This window comes from Malurus melanocephalus, unplaced genomic scaffold, assembly GCF_030028575.1.
Source record: "Malurus melanocephalus ecotype Western Australia unplaced genomic scaffold, MMel_1.1 scaffold_8, whole genome shotgun sequence".
Taxonomy (NCBI): domain Eukaryota; kingdom Metazoa; phylum Chordata; class Aves; order Passeriformes; family Maluridae; genus Malurus; species Malurus melanocephalus.
Genome location: NW_026623240.1, coordinates 1,773,904 through 1,793,211, shown reverse-complemented (window position 1 = coordinate 1,793,211; position 19,308 = coordinate 1,773,904). Strand labels below are relative to the sequence as shown.

The 19,308-nt window shown below is 37.2% G+C and overlaps 1 protein-coding gene across 3 annotated transcripts in view; it reads left to right on the top strand.

Annotated features, from left to right (window-relative positions):
* FNBP1L (formin binding protein 1 like) overlaps nucleotides 1–19,306 on the top strand; it is a 54,839-nt gene extending 35,533 nt beyond the window's left edge. Inside the window, exons 4-16 of one of the 3 annotated variants that reach the window (XM_057373804.1) lie at nucleotides 445–592; nucleotides 1,038–1,100; nucleotides 2,383–2,487; nucleotides 3,701–3,829; nucleotides 4,353–4,499; nucleotides 5,239–5,442; nucleotides 7,765–7,923; nucleotides 11,407–11,421; nucleotides 13,547–13,656; nucleotides 14,255–14,387; nucleotides 14,846–14,940; nucleotides 15,437–15,585; nucleotides 15,967–19,306. In XM_057373804.1, coding sequence (XP_057229787.1) covers nucleotides 445–592; nucleotides 1,038–1,100; nucleotides 2,383–2,487; nucleotides 3,701–3,829; nucleotides 4,353–4,499; nucleotides 5,239–5,442; nucleotides 7,765–7,923; nucleotides 11,407–11,421; nucleotides 13,547–13,656; nucleotides 14,255–14,387; nucleotides 14,846–14,940; nucleotides 15,437–15,585; nucleotides 15,967–16,145 — 1,636 coding nt within the window. In that variant the 3' untranslated portion in view covers nucleotides 16,146–19,306. The remainder of the gene's footprint in view (nucleotides 1–444; nucleotides 593–1,037; nucleotides 1,101–2,382; nucleotides 2,488–3,700; nucleotides 3,830–4,352; nucleotides 4,500–5,238; nucleotides 5,443–7,764; nucleotides 7,924–11,406; nucleotides 11,422–13,546; nucleotides 13,657–14,254; nucleotides 14,388–14,845; nucleotides 14,941–15,436; nucleotides 15,586–15,966) is intronic. The other 2 variants (XM_057373787.1, XM_057373796.1) reach the window with 2 other exon arrangements.
* The last annotated feature ends 2 nt before the right edge of the window (nucleotides 19,307–19,308 follow it).

The window sequence follows — 19,308 nt, the reverse complement described above, 5'->3', positions numbered from 1 at the left end:
TCCATCGGGATGCATATGAGTGCTATGATTGGCACGTTCCACCCTCAAGACTACCAAGCACATCATCTCTGCAGCAAGCTCAGCTCCGAGCCTAGGGACGTATGTATCCGTTCCCCAGCTCAGGCCTCTCACTTGGCAGCTTAGGAGATACCACTATACCACAGGGCTTGCCAGGTAGTATTCTTCTTCTTTCTTTTCCATCCACAAACCCCCTGTTCTTATCAAATGTGTTTGAAGAGACATTGCAACATGAAGTATGTGCTAGGTTTAACATAGGTGTTCCCAGCTTGTGTTTCTACTCTAACTTCATTAGTGTTAAGGTTTGTTGTGAAATGTCTGTGTTTTTTTTTATTTAATCAGGAGTACAGACTATACTAAAAGAAGTATATTAAAAAAAGCTACTTAACTTTTTGTGTGTGTCTGTGCATGTGTGCTTCCTGTCAGGTTTACTTCGTGTATTGCCTTTTTTAACATCCTCAACGAGTTGAACGACTATGCAGGACAACGAGAAGTGGTTGCAGAGGAAATGGGACACAGAGTGTATGGAGAATTGATGAGATATTCTCATGATCTAAAAACTGAGAGAAAAATGGTAACTTCTATGTTTTTAAATTTGATAATAGGATATCAAAATGYATGTCTTCTAGTGAACTGATGTATTTGTTTACCCATTTTAATGAACATGGTAATACATAGGCTTTGTAGCACATTTATAAAACACATTTGAAATTATATAATATATATATATATACTAAAACTGGTTTACTACAGTTATTAAAACTAAAAATTAGAGAGTAAAAAAGAGAGTAAAGAGAGTAAAAATTACTCTCTTGGGAAGATAGTGCTTACTAGTAACCCTTTTTTTTTRCCAGTGTGTTTTTCATATGTGATACTAGTCTCACGTGTTTCGTAGTGTCTTCCAAAGAGTATGGGTAGCTTGTGGAAGATACTGCACATCATTGGCTGTCAAGTAGGGACTAATTAATGGTAATAATACTAAAAATATAGGCAAACTTAATTTATTTTGGTGTTTTTAGCATCTTCAGGAAGGGCGAAAGGCTCAGCAGTATCTGGACATGTGCTGGAAACAGATGGATAATGTGAGTTTGTGTTTTGATTTTATTCCTATTGAACAAATAAGATACACAGTCTGTAAGTAGAACTGTTTTCATCTGTCTTGCTTAGATTTATCTGTATTACTAAATGTCCAAGTAGCTTAGTAACATCCAAAATACAGTTCAATGTATTTATAGTTCCCTGGTTTAAAAAATCGCATGTAAACAGCTTCTGTGTATGTGTTTGAGTGAGGCCTTGGCTTTTATCCAGCATAACCAGCATAAAGGAACTTGGTTTTAATGTGGGTACAGACTTTGGTTGCTTTTCCTTGGGCTACTAGAAATGGCAGTTTATTTATATGAAGATGAAATCTTAAGTCACTGAATTTGGTTTGAGCTTGAGGGCTTGTTACGTGAGTTATATTCAGGAATACCACTATAAACGGTTGTACCTTCAGCAGGCAGAATTACTGTTTAGCAGAGAAATGCAGGAAGTGAATGTCTCTATGACAAGACTATAAGCTTCATTTTTTTGAAAGAAATGCATTTGAAGATAAGACAGTATGAAATTCAACCAAGTCTCTTCAAGATGCATTCTGATATTCTGGTTTTCTGTCTTAAAAATTTATTATGTCTTTGATCCAGATGATGGTGAAGCAATAGAAATTCACCTCTCCAGTATTTTGTTGTTGAGGTTCCAGATGAGCAGGGTCTTGCTTCATTGTCATGTCAAAGAGTTTAATTCATCATCAGAGGATCAGAATAGAAGCAGATGTGATTGTTTTAGATGATATCGCTCTTCACCAAAATAATTCCCAGAGTTTAGCACAAATGATCAGTTTTATTGCGTGCCTTGTATTTACCWGAGTGCAAAGTCAGTCTTTTAAATGCATTTTGATGCCTTTAAGGGACATGCTAACCTCAATTGCCTGACTTTGCTGTGAAGCAGGAGCTCACAGTCTCAGCTGCAGTTGCTCTCTAGAGATGTTAACTTCTGGAGCTGCAACAATTTTTCCTGCAGCGGTTGTCTTGACAACAGCCSTATGTATGGAACATCAAGGATTTTGGATGCTGTTGTCTGTGCTACCTACAGCTGTGCCACTTGATATGAATACTGATGATGATTGTAGTGTGGATACATGTTCAGACTTCAGCCTTCAAAATAATCTAGTTGACCTAGTTGCTGTGCTAACAATGTGCTCATTTAAAGGTACTTAGTGGATTTAAGATACTTCAATGGAAGCTTTGATATTTAGAAWTCAGAATTAATGTATGAAACCAAATGGGAATAGTGGCTGTTACAGCAGTAARTTTGTGCCTTTTATAGAGCAAAAAGAAATTTGAGAGAGAATGCAGAGAGGCAGAGAAAGCCCAGCAGAGCTATGAACGACTGGACAATGACACTAATGCAACCAAGGCTGATGTTGAGAAGGTAAGGCCAGTGTTTTTTCTYTATTATAAGTAATGTTTCATATATCCATCAATACTGAAACAATATTCATTGAAGGTATAAAATKGTTACATTTTATACTATGTGCAAAATCAAAGTTACAGTGAAAYGTAAGGCAGCACAGCAAAGGAGTGYGCTTCAGCATCAAAATGGTTTGGGTTGGAAGGGACCTTGAAGTCTCCTYGGCCATGRGCAGGGACAGCTCCCACTAGACCAAGTTGCTCAAAGCCYCATCCAAACTGGCCTTGAACACTGCCAGGGGTAGGGCATCACAGCTTCTCTGGGCAAACCGTCCCAGTGCCTCACCACCTCATAGTGAAGAATCTTTTCCTAAAGTCTAATGTAAACCTGCCCTCTRTGAGTTCAAAGCCATTCCCCTTGTCCTATCACTCCATGCCCTTGTGGAAAGTYCCTCTCCAGCTCTCTTGTAGACCCTCTTCAGGTACTGGAAGGGGCTCTAAGGTGTCTCCAAAGCCTTCTCTTCTCCAGGCTGAAAATCTCCMACTCTGTCGACCTGTCTTCAGAGGAGAGATGCTCCAGCCCTCTGATCTTCTTTATGTCCTCCTCTGGACTCTTCCCACCAGGTCCATTTCCTTCCTGTGCTGAGGCCACTCCAGGTGGGGTCTCATGAGGACTGAGCAGAGGGTGGGGTCACCTCCCTTGTCCTGCTGGCCACACTGCTTTGGATGCAGCCCAGGACAAGGTTGGCTTTCTGGGCTGTGAGGGCACATTGTAGGGACCCCAGGTCCTCCTCCTCAGGGCTGCTGTCAGCRTGTTCTCTGCCCAGCCTGTGTTAGTGCTTGGGGCTGCCCCAGCTCACATGCAGGACCTCACAYTTGGCCTTGTTGAGCTTCATGACATCCTTGGGTGCTGTGCTGACTGCCCTCCTTAAACAGGCAGCTGTCTGCTGTTCTGTGCCTTGTACTTTGTGGTTTGTATGTTCAGTCACTTCTGTGGTTTTTAGGACATGCATTTAAGCAGTCTGACTAAGGGAGCTACARTGATCATCRCTTTCTCTGYRTGTAACAAATGAGGTTTGTGCAGTGTCAGTATATGTGAATTCTCWCATTCTTTGTATTTCACTTATGTCAGTTTTGATGACTTGTGACGAGTGTTTTTGCATAGTTGATGAAATAATGCTCTGTGTCATTGAAAAGCACAAGACATGTTTAACCTGATCACGCTCTCTTCCTAGGCTAAGCAACAGTTAAACCTGCGTACGCATATGGCTGATGAAAACAAAAAYGAATATGCTGCACAACTACAGAATTTTAATGGAGAACAGCACAAACACTACTACATTGTCATTCCTCAGATTTATAAGGTAAAATAATGAATGATACAGCATGTCTTTATTTTCTTATTCTTCTTATTTTGCCCATTTTTTAAGTAATTGGTATTTCTTGGAAGTTGTAAAAATAAAAGCAAGATGGAGATATTTATCACCAAAGAGGAATTACTTGAAACTAAAAGGAGAGAGGGAGGAGATGTAGAAGTCATAACATTTCACTGTGGTTTTCATTTTTGCATGAAACAAATACTTAGCACTAAATAGCTGTCTGTAAACACTGTACATGTGCTTTATAAAAGAAGAAGGAAAAGAAAGTTCAGTCCTTTACATGATTTTTAAAAATCAAAGAGCACAAACTTTTTGTAACTATTATTCTGGATATTTTAAGTCTATATCTGAAAGGATGTTTAAGTTCCATTTTGTTAAGCAAATAAGAATACTGGGAAAGCACAGAAATTCTGTCCCACACTGTGGTGACCTCTGTGACTGCATGTGTCAGGATTGAGGAGGAAAAGAATCTGCAAATGAAAGCTTTTATCTTTCTTTGYACTTGCAGCAACTTCAAGAAATGGATGAAAGAAGGACTATCAAACTTAGTGAATGTTACAAAGGCTTTGCTGACTCTGAGCGCAAGGTTATTCCAATTATCTCAAAATGCTTAGAAGGGATGATCCTTGCAGCAAAATCAGTTGATGAACATAGAGTAAGTAGAACTGAGTAACTTTTTATATGTGTGTAAGCAATTWAACTGGTACAGAAGCTCTGGCGAGGGGAAAGACTGACTTACTCTGTACGTTTATCTTTCTGTTGTCAAATACTTGCGTTGAAAGTCTTGTGACTTCAATTTCAGCAGAAGTGATCACTTCTGTTTTGTTGWGTGCTCTCTTCCTGCTTTACTGATTTTGTGTGATCTGAATATCTTTTAAATGTTCTCATGGGGTTTGATTTTAGACRCATTGTTTTGGTTATCCTGAAATATCCTGCAATACCAGCCTGGTTGGTATTTTCCCCTGTATGCGGAGTTAAATCATATAAAGGGTGCTCAGTTAACACAGTRTCATTCTGTGTCCTGTTAGCAGCAGGTTCTTTCCCATTATATCTTACTACATCTAGTATCTTATTTCTGTCTTCATTTCAGTGCCGATGGTGAAAGATTAAGGTGTGGAAAATAGTTTGAAACAGGACATGCTTTAGGGCCAAAGTTATGACAGCCCTCGGGAACTATTTGCTGGAATGTTCTGAATAGCAGAGTATGCTTTGCTATACTCTTATAAACACTGCTGAGATAAAAAAATGTTATTTAACTTGCTCTGTYCAAAAGTGTGTTTTGAGCCTGCTCTTTGCCTATGTATCTATGTAGTTAAATGAAAAATTTGTCTCCCTGATTTCTTTCTGATTCTTGATGGGTTTGCATTTTAAACTCCTTACTGTCCCATGTTTAGGACTCTCAACTAGTGATAGACTGCTTCAAATCTGGTTTTGAACCTCCTGGAGATTTTCCATTTGAAGACTACAGTCAGAATATTTACAGAACTATCTCTGATGGAACCATCAGTACACCAAAGCAAGAGGGAATGAGAATTGATACAAAAACTACAGTCGGCAAAGCTAAAGGAAAGCTGTGGCTATTTGGGAAGAAACCAAAGGTAACAATTAACAAATTACTATTTGGAAAATGAAAATGTGAACATCTAGAGTGCATGGAAGCAGCAATTTGTGTATTTAAAAAGAAATCTTCCCCTTGCCTGCCAATGTATTTCAAAGTATATATGAGGAGATCTGAAGGTTTGAGCAGAGTAGAGTACTTACCATGTTAAAAATCAAGTTGTCACTGGGGAAATTTTTCAGTTTTTCTTCTAGTGATTTGTATCTGGGAACATTTTTAATAGTTACTTGATAAAAGTAACTTCCCATTGTAATGTTTCTAAGATTSTAGAATTCTGTAATTGCATAGGAARGGTATTAATTGTGAATGTAAAAATAAGGTGGGGGAATATGCTTTAGAATTGGGCMCACTTCAGATMTGTCTGTTACGACACAGAAAGCAATCCCCTTCTAAATGTCACATTTATATATAGAAGTGTTACAGAGATTTTTATTATACCTGCTGCTAGTTTTGAAAACTCCTGAGGTTTCTCTGGAARCATTACAACTTACAATACATCATTGATAAAACATACTGTGGAATCTCCATAAAGGTGAATGTCCTAGAAGAATTATTACTATGAAATAGGTAAAAATATTCCTATGCTCAAGAAAAAATTGAAAGCATAGAAATGGCTCCTTTGTTGTCTTATGAGTCGCACTTTCTGTGCGAGTTGCCTTCATGGATCAACAAAAAARATTGTCAGTACATGCATTAGCTATAGAAACAAATAATTGAGCATATACATATTTAAATTATATGCTATATCCTTATTTAGTATTGGAGCATATCAGTGAGCCATTTTAATGATTACCACAAATTTCTTTGCCGTTATTTTGATGCTCCAAGCCACTTCCTGTCATTTATTACAGGAAGCTATTCTTAGAGCTTCTTAATGGTAGGACTTATTTTCCATTTGCTAGTRTTCTGAGAAAGTAGATCTTTACAGAAAGGAAGGATACAGCTGATTCTTTATTCCTTCCTCAGTGTCTTATGAAACTCCAGCTATGTGTTAAAACTGATTGTTTACTTTTCATGCAGTATAATTAATGATTCATAACAGTTCAAATGCATTAATATATGGGCATGTAGATTGCATTTGTCTGYAGAGGTGGGTGAGATTTGGCCTGTTCTGAGATTAGATCACAATTGCCAGTTTGACCACAAGACATTTCTGAGAGTTTAGAGACTACATAAATGTGCACTGGTTTTCAGTCTGGACCTTGGCATTTACTGTAGTTGTAAGAAATCCCTTAKTATGATGACAGCTGAAACAAGCTGACAAGAACTACCCTACTCTTTCTTGTCCCCAGTTCATTCACTTTGTGTGTAGCATTCAGGGAATCAGCCTTACTGTTTTCTGAATGGAGTCACAGGTATACATATGTGTGTACATATGTGTGTACATGCTACATGCATCTCTTCCTTAAGGACCTGGATGAAATGAAAGATCTTGTTCCTCTTTTGTTACCTGTTTTTGGGGAGGATGGAGGAGTACGCTACAAAACAGCAGCTGGAAGCAAACTACTTCTGGAAGATACATACTTAATTCCCAATACTATTCACAGGTTTTAAAATACTTTCCTAAATTTTCTATTATAAAATTAGCTTGTTTACTACAGCTGGGGTATTCATGGTGGCCTTTAGGCCTTCAYTGAGCTGAAACTATGGCTGGTCTTGACTTCCAGGTATTCATTTACCTATTTTTAATGTTGTCAAAGACATAAAAGTGGAAATAGTAGAGGAAAATTGAACTGGGGAAAAATAACAGAGGTATGATAGACAAAAATTGAGAGAAGCAATTTGAAAAAAGGAGAGGAGGTTCTTGTGATGAAATTAAGAATGCTGTGCAGCCTTTGTYAGTCCAGCTTGACTACAGACATTGAGAGTACTTTTTGTTTTAGTTGTTCTCCATAGCTGTACCAAATATTTCTGGTTTGGCTAACCTGGTAGGGTAGGGTCCGCAATGTGTAGGAGGAGGTAGTGATCAGGAATGCTTAAGCTTCCACAATGACTGTAACTAAATTGGCAATAGCAGAGCTCTGTTTTAGGAARAGAGACAGGGAGCTTTGGGATCCTGTGGCAGTGTTGAGTCTAAAGCTTTTCTGAATATTCCTTCATTCTCTGCAGCAACCTGTAACTCTGAAGATTAATTCATGACAGAAGCCTTTTAAACTCAATGCAGTTATAGTATAAATGTGTCTGGAACGTTACAAACTGTTTCTGTTGRATGGAAATTTTTCTTTTTTGTAAGACAAAATTTTCATTTTAAAGTCACTTTGAACATTTGGCTTATTTATTGCTTTCTTTATTTCCACATTAGCCACAATCCCCACCCCTAACCCCTACTAGTTTATACACATCCAGTACTCCTAATGGGTCCCAGTATCCCATATTCTCCATTGAACCAGTGCATTATTGCATGAGTGACATAAAAACAGGGAAGCCCAGAATTCCTTCTTTCAGAAGCCTCAAAAGAGGGGTAAGTTTGATAACAAGTTGAAATGCATGATGGGCTGTGAGCAGTGTGTTTGTGATGTGGCTTTTCTGATGCTCTTCACCCTCATTATAAGGCTTACTTGGTTAAAAGTAACACTTCAGCTATAAGGTCACTTKTAGGATACTTTGTTTCGTACTATACAGAAGTTACCAACAGATTGAAAGTAAAAAATAAAATAGAAATGCTCTTTATCAGACTCGAAATGCTCATGCCTAAAAGAAAGGTGTTATAAAGAGGGTGCTCAGCATGTGTTTGATACCTTTCTTCATTGTTCACATTCACAAATGTTTTCCTACCATCATGTAACAYATTTTTGCAGTAATTTATCATTGGATATATAGTAACCACAAAAATCATCTGATAGGTCAGATGTCTTATTTGCTGACTTTGAATTGAAACAGTAAAACTTCATTATGAGACACTGTACTAGGAACATTTGTACATCAAATGCTATAGCTTATGGTGATTGGAGATTTTGAAATACTGATTTTTTTTTTTTAACATTATAATTTTAATGCATTTTCCAATTCATTAGATGTCCTTGTTTGTCCCAAATTATTTTGGGTAAAATTAGTGAAAAAAATTACTACCAAAGTTTGCTGAGATTTATCAATTAATTTACTAATATAGTGGTATATTCTGCAAATAGAATTTATCTGGAAGTCGGTTGAAGGAAAATGCTAAGTGGTTTCCTAGCAACATTTATGGTACTAGTGATAAATGTACTGGCACTTKCCTGTTATGTCAGAAAAGCATAGGCTGCCCAGTTTTTTTTATGTTTAGTGATATTTATTGATCCAAATAAGAAGGTAATTAATACTTTTTTGGTATTTCTAGATAATATTGACTTGCTGTCTCATGTGCAACAAGAATGGTTGGCTGTTGAGGTATTTTGGAGATCAAGGAACAGGGGGGTTATATTGCAGCAGTTACAATTTAGAGTCTCCATTGTTGTTCCCTTCTGAAACAGAATGAGCTACATTTAATATTTATTTATTTATCTTTAAGTCWTGTTGTGGCATCTAATTCCAGGCCCCCAGATAACKTCTAACSGCTGCCATTYTATAGAAAATTCTTGTGGTCCTCTRAGTCTGTATGGAGACAGCTTCTCCTTTCCCCTTCTGAGTCATTATATCATAATTTGATCTGGTCATGAAGGTAATGTTTTTTCTTTAGTACTCAGGGAGGATCTGACTGGATTAGGTTAGTTACTTGTTGGAATGGCACAGGTCTTGATTACACCTCGATTTTCTTGATTACTTTATGTATTGACTTTAGGCTTACAAATCACCACCTTGTAGTACCAGTAGTTCTACCATCTCTTTCTGAAGCAAAATATCATCTTCTAACAGCTACAGAATGCTAATGGAAAATTAAATCATATCTTCATTTGATTTTTTAAAACACATAGTTCATGTTGTAAAATTAAATTAATACATTCTTTAATTTAAATGTAATAATTCTTTAAAATTAGGAAGCCTCACTAGTATGCTACAGACCTAGATTCACTGAAACATGCCATAATATTACGGAGTTAATCTCTGTAAAATCTTCAAGATGAACATTTAATTTTTATATATTTTGAGTATCCTTGCAAGTATTTTAGCAGACACAACAGTGTTGGATGTTTTTAAAGTCTTTTCAACTTAAATGTATACTGGAATACTAATAGACTTGTTATAAATCTCATTRATCAGACTTATCTGTATAATGCATCTTGATTAAATCCTTAATAGTTGCTGTGTAACAGTGTTTACCATGTTTTTTGTCCTTAGAAAATGATGTCCAATTGGTACTGACATGCAGAGCTACTAAACCGTAGAATCATAGAAAGGTTTGGTTTGGAAGGGACTGCAAAGCTCATCTCGTTCCAACTCCTGCCTGGGCAGGGATGCCTTCCACTAGACCAGGCTACTCAGAGCCCCATCCAGGCTGGCCTTGAACACTGCCAGGGTTGGGGCATCCACAGCCCCTCTGAGCAACCTGTTCCAATGTCTCACCACCCTTTGAATATAGAATTTCATCCTAACATCTAATCTAAATCTGTCTTCTTTMAGGTTAGAAACATTCCCCTTTGTCCTATCACTGTCTGCCCATGTAWAATGGTATTTAATTTGCTTCTGCATCTACTGAGCTCCATCCATGAGTTGGTATATATCAGACAGTGAACCATCCTGGTCATTTTGTTTAGCAGGCCCTGTCTAAGATTTCCCTCAGGGCACTGGAGATGACAGTACCAGTCTCCCTCCACTCTGTGCTTCATGCAGTACATTTTCCTRTCATGATGTACAGCAAGAGCAGCAAACAGTAGGTGTGGAGCAGATTATTGAAAAAAGATGTAAGCAAGTGTAACTTGCTGTGTTAGTGCTGCTGTTACCTGCTGCTGTAATCTCCTGAAATCTAAGATTCCTCCTTTGAAACCTTAACAGTTCCAGGCAGTGATAGTGCTTCTGAGAGGTCTGTGCTTGATGCCACTTGGGACATACAATAGCTGCATTGTCAGCATTGAGCTGTCAACCTTAACAGTGWGTTTTCTTGGAAGAATCTCTTTGAAGGGAACAGGAAGGTTATTTATGTCCCTTTGCATCTCTGGTCTTTGAGATTCTTACCAAAGTATCATTTGTGAAGGTGCTTTGCTTTCCTCATTAATTCCCTTCTGATTTTGTSTGTGTGCCCACATCAACAGCTTTAACATCTGCTCAGGGTCCAAAGTGAAGTTGAGATACCTGTCTTGTAAGGTGCTTGGTGTTTCTCTGGAAAGGGTTGTCCAAATCATTGAAAGCATGGTAGATCTTCAAAATGTTGGGCATGTTAAACCCAAGATTCAACTCCTGGCAGCCATGTTTTATTTGATGCTTCTAAGGATAAAGTAGTCACACTTTAAATGTCTTTATTTTCACTTGGACTAAAACAATTCTAGGAAACAGCAATGACCCAAGTGCTGTTTTCAGAAAGTAAAAGAAATTACTTCTAAACTTGAAAAATACCATTGTTTATTCTAGATTTGGTGTGATAATAAAGTAAATACATTGTAAAAACTACATTTGTWAGAGTGATTGTAGTGGATTTTGAGCTATGAGTAGCAAAATATTTTCATATGGCTGATCAGTCCATCATCATCAAATTCTGCTATTTTGTGCAATGTTGGCTCTGTGTGTGTTTATTTACTTACAATAGAAGGCTCTTTAGCCATTTATTCAGAACACTAAAATTCAAAAGTAGTTCAATGAAGTTGTGTATTAAAATTTTGTAAGTTAAAGTACCTATTATCACGTGGTATTTTTTAAATCAGTAGTTCTTAAAGCAATTATTTTCTTGTACTTATAGTAAAACGTATTTTTAAAATGAAAATATCAATCCTTAAGTAATATATTAAATATACATTTTTAGGCATGAATAATTTTGTAACTGGTCGTTGCATGTAAATAATTTCCCGTTTCTTTCTGTTTCAAATGAACTGTGCAGTGGTCGGTGAAGATGGTAAGCCCGTGTGCTGATCTGTCTGCTGTACTTCTGCTAAGATAGCATGAAAATAATCTTTTGAAAGTGTTTCCATATCATAACTGCTTTAAGTCAGGTGCTGAAATACATCTTCAGATTTTCCACTCATATGCACAGTCTTCTTAATCATCCATGCTTAATGTAAGCCAATRAGACTTGTGATCTGTCTGCAGCTGAATCTGCAATTTTGGAATTTTAGAGTTGAGCAGTAGTCACAAGTTGGTCATGATGGAAATAATTGGTGATTTTTCTCTGTCAGGAAAATTGTTAATGCATAAAATATCTATGTGATAAGATTACAAAATTTGTGTAAAGAGGAAATATTGAATACTCCACTCCTTTGAATTTGGAAGAAAAAGTTGCAGGGGAGAACTTCTATGCTTAGAAATAGAGGAAGCTGTTACATTAARTAAARCCATGCCTTAATCAATATTGTTTTGCAGAGTGAATCAGTAAAAATTCACAAAAAGACCTCTGTTCTTCTGATTCGTCTTATAGGATACTCTGGTTTAAACTGACCTGTAAGGAAGAATGATAGAGAAGACGTGTTTGTATTTTTGTTTCTTTATAGTGTATTATGCTTAACAGTGTTCTCTTGGAAGACTCTATATGAAGGGAACAGCAGGGTCATTTATGTCATTTTGCATCTCCGGACTTTGAGACTATACACAGTGTGTATTCTTCTTCCTCCAGAAAGAAGCATTTATTTTATTTTGGAAACATCATATCTTGATTTTCTTTCTTTTATGATGCCTTGTATTCCCTTCTTAAAAAAGCAATGAGATTGATTTTACAAGTGCAAAAGAAATKGAGGGGGTAAGAAGATCTTAAGAGGAGATATTGGAAACTTGGCACATGAGTCTAAGGCTTGTGTCAAAATCTCGGTAGTCAAGTTTCTGTAAACTTCCTTCTTGACAAAACAAATGCTGTCCAGTTTGGTTTGCCTCCATGCAGGGTTTCTGTAATGGCAGGTACTTTTCTTGTGTTAAAACCAACTTCCTTAGGCAACTGAGAACACAAAAAGTAACTTAACCTTTTGTTATTGAGAGATGTACCATATTTCCTTMTTGTAGCACTGCTGGTGTCTGTCACCCTGAGGGGAAGAGTTTTCACAACAAACTCGCAAGATACATAAAAATCTCTTTCCATGCATTTCATACCAAGGCCCTTCTATTCTGCTTATTATAATCTTGGCACAACTTAGCAATCAGGTTTGCAGGTTTGGGTTCATAACAATAGGTAGTTCTAAAATGGCTGGTTTGGGATTTTTTTAAAGGTTTTGGAACTAACACGTTTCTTCCCCTCCCTGAAGTTTTTTGGGTGTTAGGTGTTTTTGTTTGTTTTGGGTTTTTTTGTTTTTTTTTGTTTTTTTTGTTTTTTTTTTGTTTTGTTGTTGTTTTTTTGTAAAAGAGGTGACTTGGAATGCTTGAGCAAGTTTTGAGCCAGATAAACAAATTTAAGTAAAAATTTTGGTGTTACAAAGGCTTTTGCCGTGAACTAATTTTACATGAGGTAAAATCCATTAAAGCTTTGTAAATTTTTAATATATTTTCTAGAATTGCTGTAGTTCTAGAGGAGAATTATAATAGTGCTTTAAAATGAAGATTTGAATATTCGTAAGAAAAAGTATTTTTCTTTTGATACCATCCAAATGACCACAGAAGACACTCCAGAGAAAGAAACAATTTTTCAATTTATATATATATGTATTATATATATATATATGTATATAATATATATATATATAATTATTAACACAACTTAGATTTTTGTTCTGACTCAAATAATTCTGCCCTTTCTAAATCTGCTTTAAGTAGAGTATGTTTAAGAGGACGTACAGGACTTCAAAAATAAAGTATAGAAATTTTGAATTAGCTCTGTGAGCCAACTGCTACAGAAGGCAAAAAGCCCCTTGACTGAAATACTGCACTCTGGCAGCAAGAACATGCATTTATTCTGTGCGGTCTTTYGTAGAGCTGTCTGTCAAGTAGAGTTTTTCAGAAGGTCCATCCTGCTTCCAGTGAGCACTGTCCATGTGTGGGTATGTCACTTCAGCTGCCCAGACACGTGCATGTGCCTTGTTTCATAGCCTTTCTGCTTGCAGGGCCCTGCACTAGAAGACTTCAGCCATCTCCCTCCAGAACAAAGACGCAAGAAACTTCAACAGAGAATTGATGAACTTAACAGAGAACTACAGAAGGAAACGGACCAAAAGTGAGTGTCTTTCTTTCGGAGTTCTATCATTGTTTTCTGGGGGTTTTTTACATCTTCTACCTAAGCCAACAGTGCTCAAAAGCTAGGAGACAATACAGTAGGTCAGGCTATTATTAAAAAAAAAACATTTTTAAGTTCATAGTTTATTGTACATAGGTTCTGTTAGCACTGCTTCCTTCTGCTTTTCGTAATACTCACTGTGATTGTAATACTGCATAGGGAACACTGGCTCTAAAATCATGCATTARAAAATGTGTGGTCTGTTGAGCAAGAGAGCCTGCAACTTAGTGCTTTAAGAACAGAACATTACTAATATTCAAAAAATTGTATATAACAAATAGTATTGAGTTAGGGAAACAGTACTGAGACTAGACAGGTAAAAGTCAACAGCTGGAGTCCTTGTGGGCCTGTGCACAAGACAGSAAAGGAAGGCAGAGTGCTAAGATGACAGAATGGGAGAAGGATTTAGGTATGATGTGAAGACCAGTAATTCCTCATTGCTGTGCTTGGTACCTAATCACAGTTTGGGATCTCATAAAGATTATTTCAGCTTTAATGAATCAATACTTGTGTATTGTCATGATTTGTACGTTTTTAGAGATGCCCTCATCAAGATGAAGGATGTTTATGAAAAAAATCCCCAGATGGGTGATCCAAGCAGTTTGCAACCAAAATTAACTGAGACTATGGGCAACATGGACCGTCTTCGGATGGAAATACACAAGAATGAGGTTAGACTCTAAAACAGTTCCTTGGAAAATGTAAATGATTGGTACAATTGTACTTTGCCTTACAGTTTTAAATATGGCACACAGAAAAACTACTTGGTTTAAAGAAGTGTTCCTGATACAATTTTTGTGGGGTGCTGTGTTTGCAAGTWTGTTCATCTAGCTAGAATAAGGATGCACATTATTAAAGATGTAAACTGTTCAGAAGAATATATTATTATTCACTTATTTTGAAATTCACATGTAATAAAAAAGCCTTTTTTTTTTTTTCCTTAACACTGGTATGGAGTGTAGGCTAAACRTAAAGGATAGGTTCATGCTTTGTGTGAAGTAATTATGAGACTTGACATCTGAACAGTCTCTGTGTRTCTGTGAATTGTATGCAGTTAAATGCATTTGTTAAATGTGCTGGTTTAGAATCAAGTTTTCTTTRACACCAATGTTTGCCTTTTTTCCCCAAGGCTTGGCTCTCTGAAGTTGAAGGTAAAGTAGCAGCCAGAAGCGACAGGCGGCACAGCAGCGATATCAACCACCTGGTGACACAGGGCCGAGAGAGGTCACTATTCTGTCTCTACTGCTTTCTATCCTATGCTAGAATCAGCACAGCTCCCTGATAATTAATAGAAGTGATAGTTGTTACTTATCCTCCCCAAGTGTATGTCCTYTTAAAGGGAAATCTTAATTGGTTCTGACTGCTAGAGGTCACTTCATTCCATTTTGGTAACATACAAAAACAGTCTAATTGAAACACGTGCTCATTAAATAGCAGTGCCTTTTAAACCTGTCTTACTCCACTGTGTAAGGCTTACTAGTTTTCCGTGTTCTGTGGAGACAGGAATGTCRAATTTATGTTTGTTTTCGTAGCAGAATCCAGTCTAAACTTTTGCTAGATGAGTTTTTTCAGAAAATCACCTMTGACAATAATACAAAAAGTGCCAACAGGAATTCCAAAACAATACCCATGACCTGCCCTTTTTTGTGATGCATGGATGTTCTGAGTTTTAGAGCYAAGAACCCCTCAGAGTCCTCATGCTCCAGTCTTTGCTTTCCAGCCCTGAAGGGAGTTACACGGATGATGCCAACCAGGAAGTTCGTGGCCCACCACAGCAACATGCTCATCCCAATGAGTTTGATGATGAGTTTGAAGATGATGATCCATTACCAGCTATAGGACACTGCAAGGCAATATATCCCTTCGATGGTAAGGTTAACAACATATACTGAGATTCTCTGACCGTAGGGTAGGGATGATTTGTTCTAGAGCAGACAGATAAAATGATTTAAAGCAAATTACCTGTATGAGTAACTAATTGCTTAAAAGATCAATGAAGATACTTTAAATTACTTTAATTCATGAGCAGTACTTTTGTGCTGTTTTAAGATAAATATTAGCGCAGCTATTGGAAAATATTCAGCTTTACAAATTGGGACTAGGTTTTTTTCTGTAAATCTGGTCATATCTTCTCTTGCACAGATCTTTCATTCTTCCTGTTTATATACAATTTGGAAGCTATGCTTTGGGAAAGAGATGACTTGAGATTCTGTCTGAACAGTGAGACTTCTTTGCCTCTTTTTTTCCCAGGTCATAATGAAGGCACTCTAGCAATGAAAGAGGGGGAGATTTTGTACATTATTGAGGAGGACAAAGGAGATGGGTGGACAAGAGCTCGAAGACAGAATGGAGAGGAAGGCTATGTGCCAACATCATATATAGATGTAACGCTAGAGAAAAACAGCAAAGGTGCAGTAACCTATATCTAACAGTAAACTGGCAGCCCTCAGTTGTACATTCCCCAGGGAAAATAGTGGAAAAATCGTAAGTTACACAGGCTCATGGGAAGAATTACAGTATCAGAAGTCAGCAATGATCTCTTATTTGCATGGGGAGTTAGCTATAGTTCTTTTCTGAGATGACCAYGTTAAATTACGCATCTTGCACTGGTCTGTAATTTTGACCAATGTCTTCTGCTTTCCTGCTTTTGAAAGCACTAAATCCAGTTCAGCTATTAAATTGAAAAAGACCAGGATTCCTGCTTGTTCTGTAGAATACATAATTTTTATAGAGAACTGAAAAAATACTTAAGTTTCAGAGATCTCCAAGATTTACTGTTCCCACTTTTATAACTAAAACTATATTCTTAAAACAGAGATCYTTTTCCTCTAATAACTAACTGAACTCAGTTACTGAAAATTATTAATTTCCTTCCTTAGCAAATTCTTGGCAGCTTTCACTTCTTAAACAGGAAAATATTTTCTGATTCTGAAAGTTCAACAAAAATACTCAGGAAAAAACATTATGATTAAAAAGGACAGAAAGTCCACTGACCTGCCTATCTCCTTCCTTTTYAGTACTTGTAATGTAGAATGTTCTGTATTGGACATGACATCAATGTTTTAACTCTAGATACCTTGAACAAACAAAAAGAGATCACATGTAATGCTTGATGAAAACTCCCTCTGCTCCTGATAAGGGAATGATTTTATATTAATCTGTGCCTGTGAGCTAAGTCTTTGAATTGTATTGTGTTTAGTTTGAAGACAATGTCTTAAATGTACAGCAGTTCTCCTCATTGTTATATCAATGAGGATAGGATACTGCTTTGTACAACTTGATAACTGGGGGAAAAAAATGCTAATTTCATATTTCTAATGAGAATTTGTGGAATTAAATACAAGGCTAATGTTTAGCCTCTGAGAATGGCCTGTTAGAACTGAGCACGCCTCTCTGTCTTCTRAAGGCCTTCAGTAACTTTGTTCTTTTCTTTTTCCTCTTGGACTGCAGGTTCCTGAAGCGGGTTTCTGAGAAAATGGGCGAGATCTTGAAGGAGGTTACATGCAGCTGCTGGGGGGGTGGGGGTGGGGAGGGGAGGGGTACTAGACTGGGAGGCCCAAGGGAAAAGCTAGTTGCATGAATGCATGCAGACATACATTTAGTCACTAACATCTTAGCATCTCCATATATAGGTAAGGATGTATTACAAAACCTTCAATTTGTGCAGGAAAATAAGAGTTCCATTACCAGAGTAAAAAGGCTACTGCTCCTAAAATTGCTTTATTTTCATTGTCCTAGGTGTCCCAGGTGCACAAACTATATTCTAGCTTGTGCTGTGTTTTGATTTTCTCAATTATGCTCTTTTCCGACTCACTTTTATTGGCAGTCATTTAGAATCCCGTGTCAGTTATCAGTCTGCCTGTGCCACCTCCATGCTCGCCTTAACCTCCTCCTGCATGCCTAGCACAGTCAGGCATGTTGTCTGTAACACTTTGCTGTCATTGCTTGTCTTATTTTGTAACAAATCATTTTCTTTAAATATCTTCAGCACTAGTTTCATCCCAGTATCCATGTATGCTGCTATAACAATACCACTGCAACCATCATTACATTCCAGATGTTTGGCATAACTGATAAGAGACCGTAATGTGTTTTGTTAATTTGGGGAAATAATGCATCTCAGCTCTAGCCTACAATGCAATCAAGAGAAACTCCTAGAACTGTGGTCCATCTTCAGCCCTTCAGTAACCTGTTGTGAGCACTGAAAACCTGGAGCACAACCAGAGGATTCACCACTGCAAGCTAATGACTGTTTTCACAAGTCAACCACTTGCCATTYAAATGCTGCCTTAAACTAGAGTGCCTAAATCTGTTGTTTGCCAACACTACCACTTACAGTATCCCGCAAAGGGCTTTGTGTCTCRGCTCTTTCACAGTGCTGCAGCTGCTGAGGTAGCCACGGTAGGTGTTTTCTAGAGCTCTACTTTACTGGATACATGGTGCATCCATGAATTTTATACATTGAAACGTGTATTTCTTCATTTGACTTTAATATTTTTTTAAAAGATTTTTATGGAAACTGTCTTTTAGTTTTTCACTATGAAGTTCCAATTTCAATTACTGCAGTGCTAGTCCATTTCCAGGCGATGCTTCATTGTATGGACCAGTTGACATTYGAGTGATACTTTGTAATGATCTTTGTGCACTTTTACTTGTAAACAATTGAAATTTGGATATGTTTATACGTGTAAATATAGTTGTCTGCAGTGCCCCTGTTGCTTATGTTGTCTTGCCTCCCATTTGTGGTTCTATTAATAAATACATCATATCTGATTGATTAGGGTGATAAGAATTAGACTAGAGATGTTGAGGGGGAGGGCTACTTACATCAACACAAGCTTGTCAACCCAGCCACCTGCTGTTTGGCAGCATATTATGGAATAACAATTAAATTAACATCCTGTTTTTCTGGGGTCTGAAGCAATATGTGGATGCAGCAGTGCTGGATTCTTYTTCATTTCAGTGTTATTAGGAAGTGTACTACCAGTAAAACTGAATTTGAGTGACTTGTGTAGAGGTTTATTCCTTTTGTTATGTATACCACTATTACACAGCTTGACCTAGTGTCCTATGGGGCCTATTAAACTCTAAAGTTTAGCTTTTTCGAGCTTGTATACAGGGTTATTTATATAATAATGTGACATTACTCAATACTGACAAAACTACTTAGGTAGTTTTTTGGGCTTGGGGTTTTTTGGGGGGAGTTTTTGGGATTGGGGTTGGGTTTGGTTCTTCTTTTTTTTTTTTTTTTATCTAGTGCTTTTTTATTTTGGAGAAAATGCAGTGATCCTTGTGGGTCCCTTCCAACCCAGAATAGTCTGTGATTCTGTAATTCTCTGAAAAGGAGGAAATGTRATCTGTGTATTTTCTGGTAAAGGGGCCTGTGGTCTGCCTAGCTAACAGCCTTGCAGGTCAGTAATAACACTTCCTGGTAAAAGACTAAATGTTCTTTTCACACTACTGTTTGTTTTTCTGAAACCAGGATTTGCTTCCTTTGGAGGCAGATTGCTTTCAAGAGGGATAGTGCAACTTGTATGAGGGTTATTAAACATAGGAAAAAGCATTTGTACTTGCACAGCTAGTTATAAATCA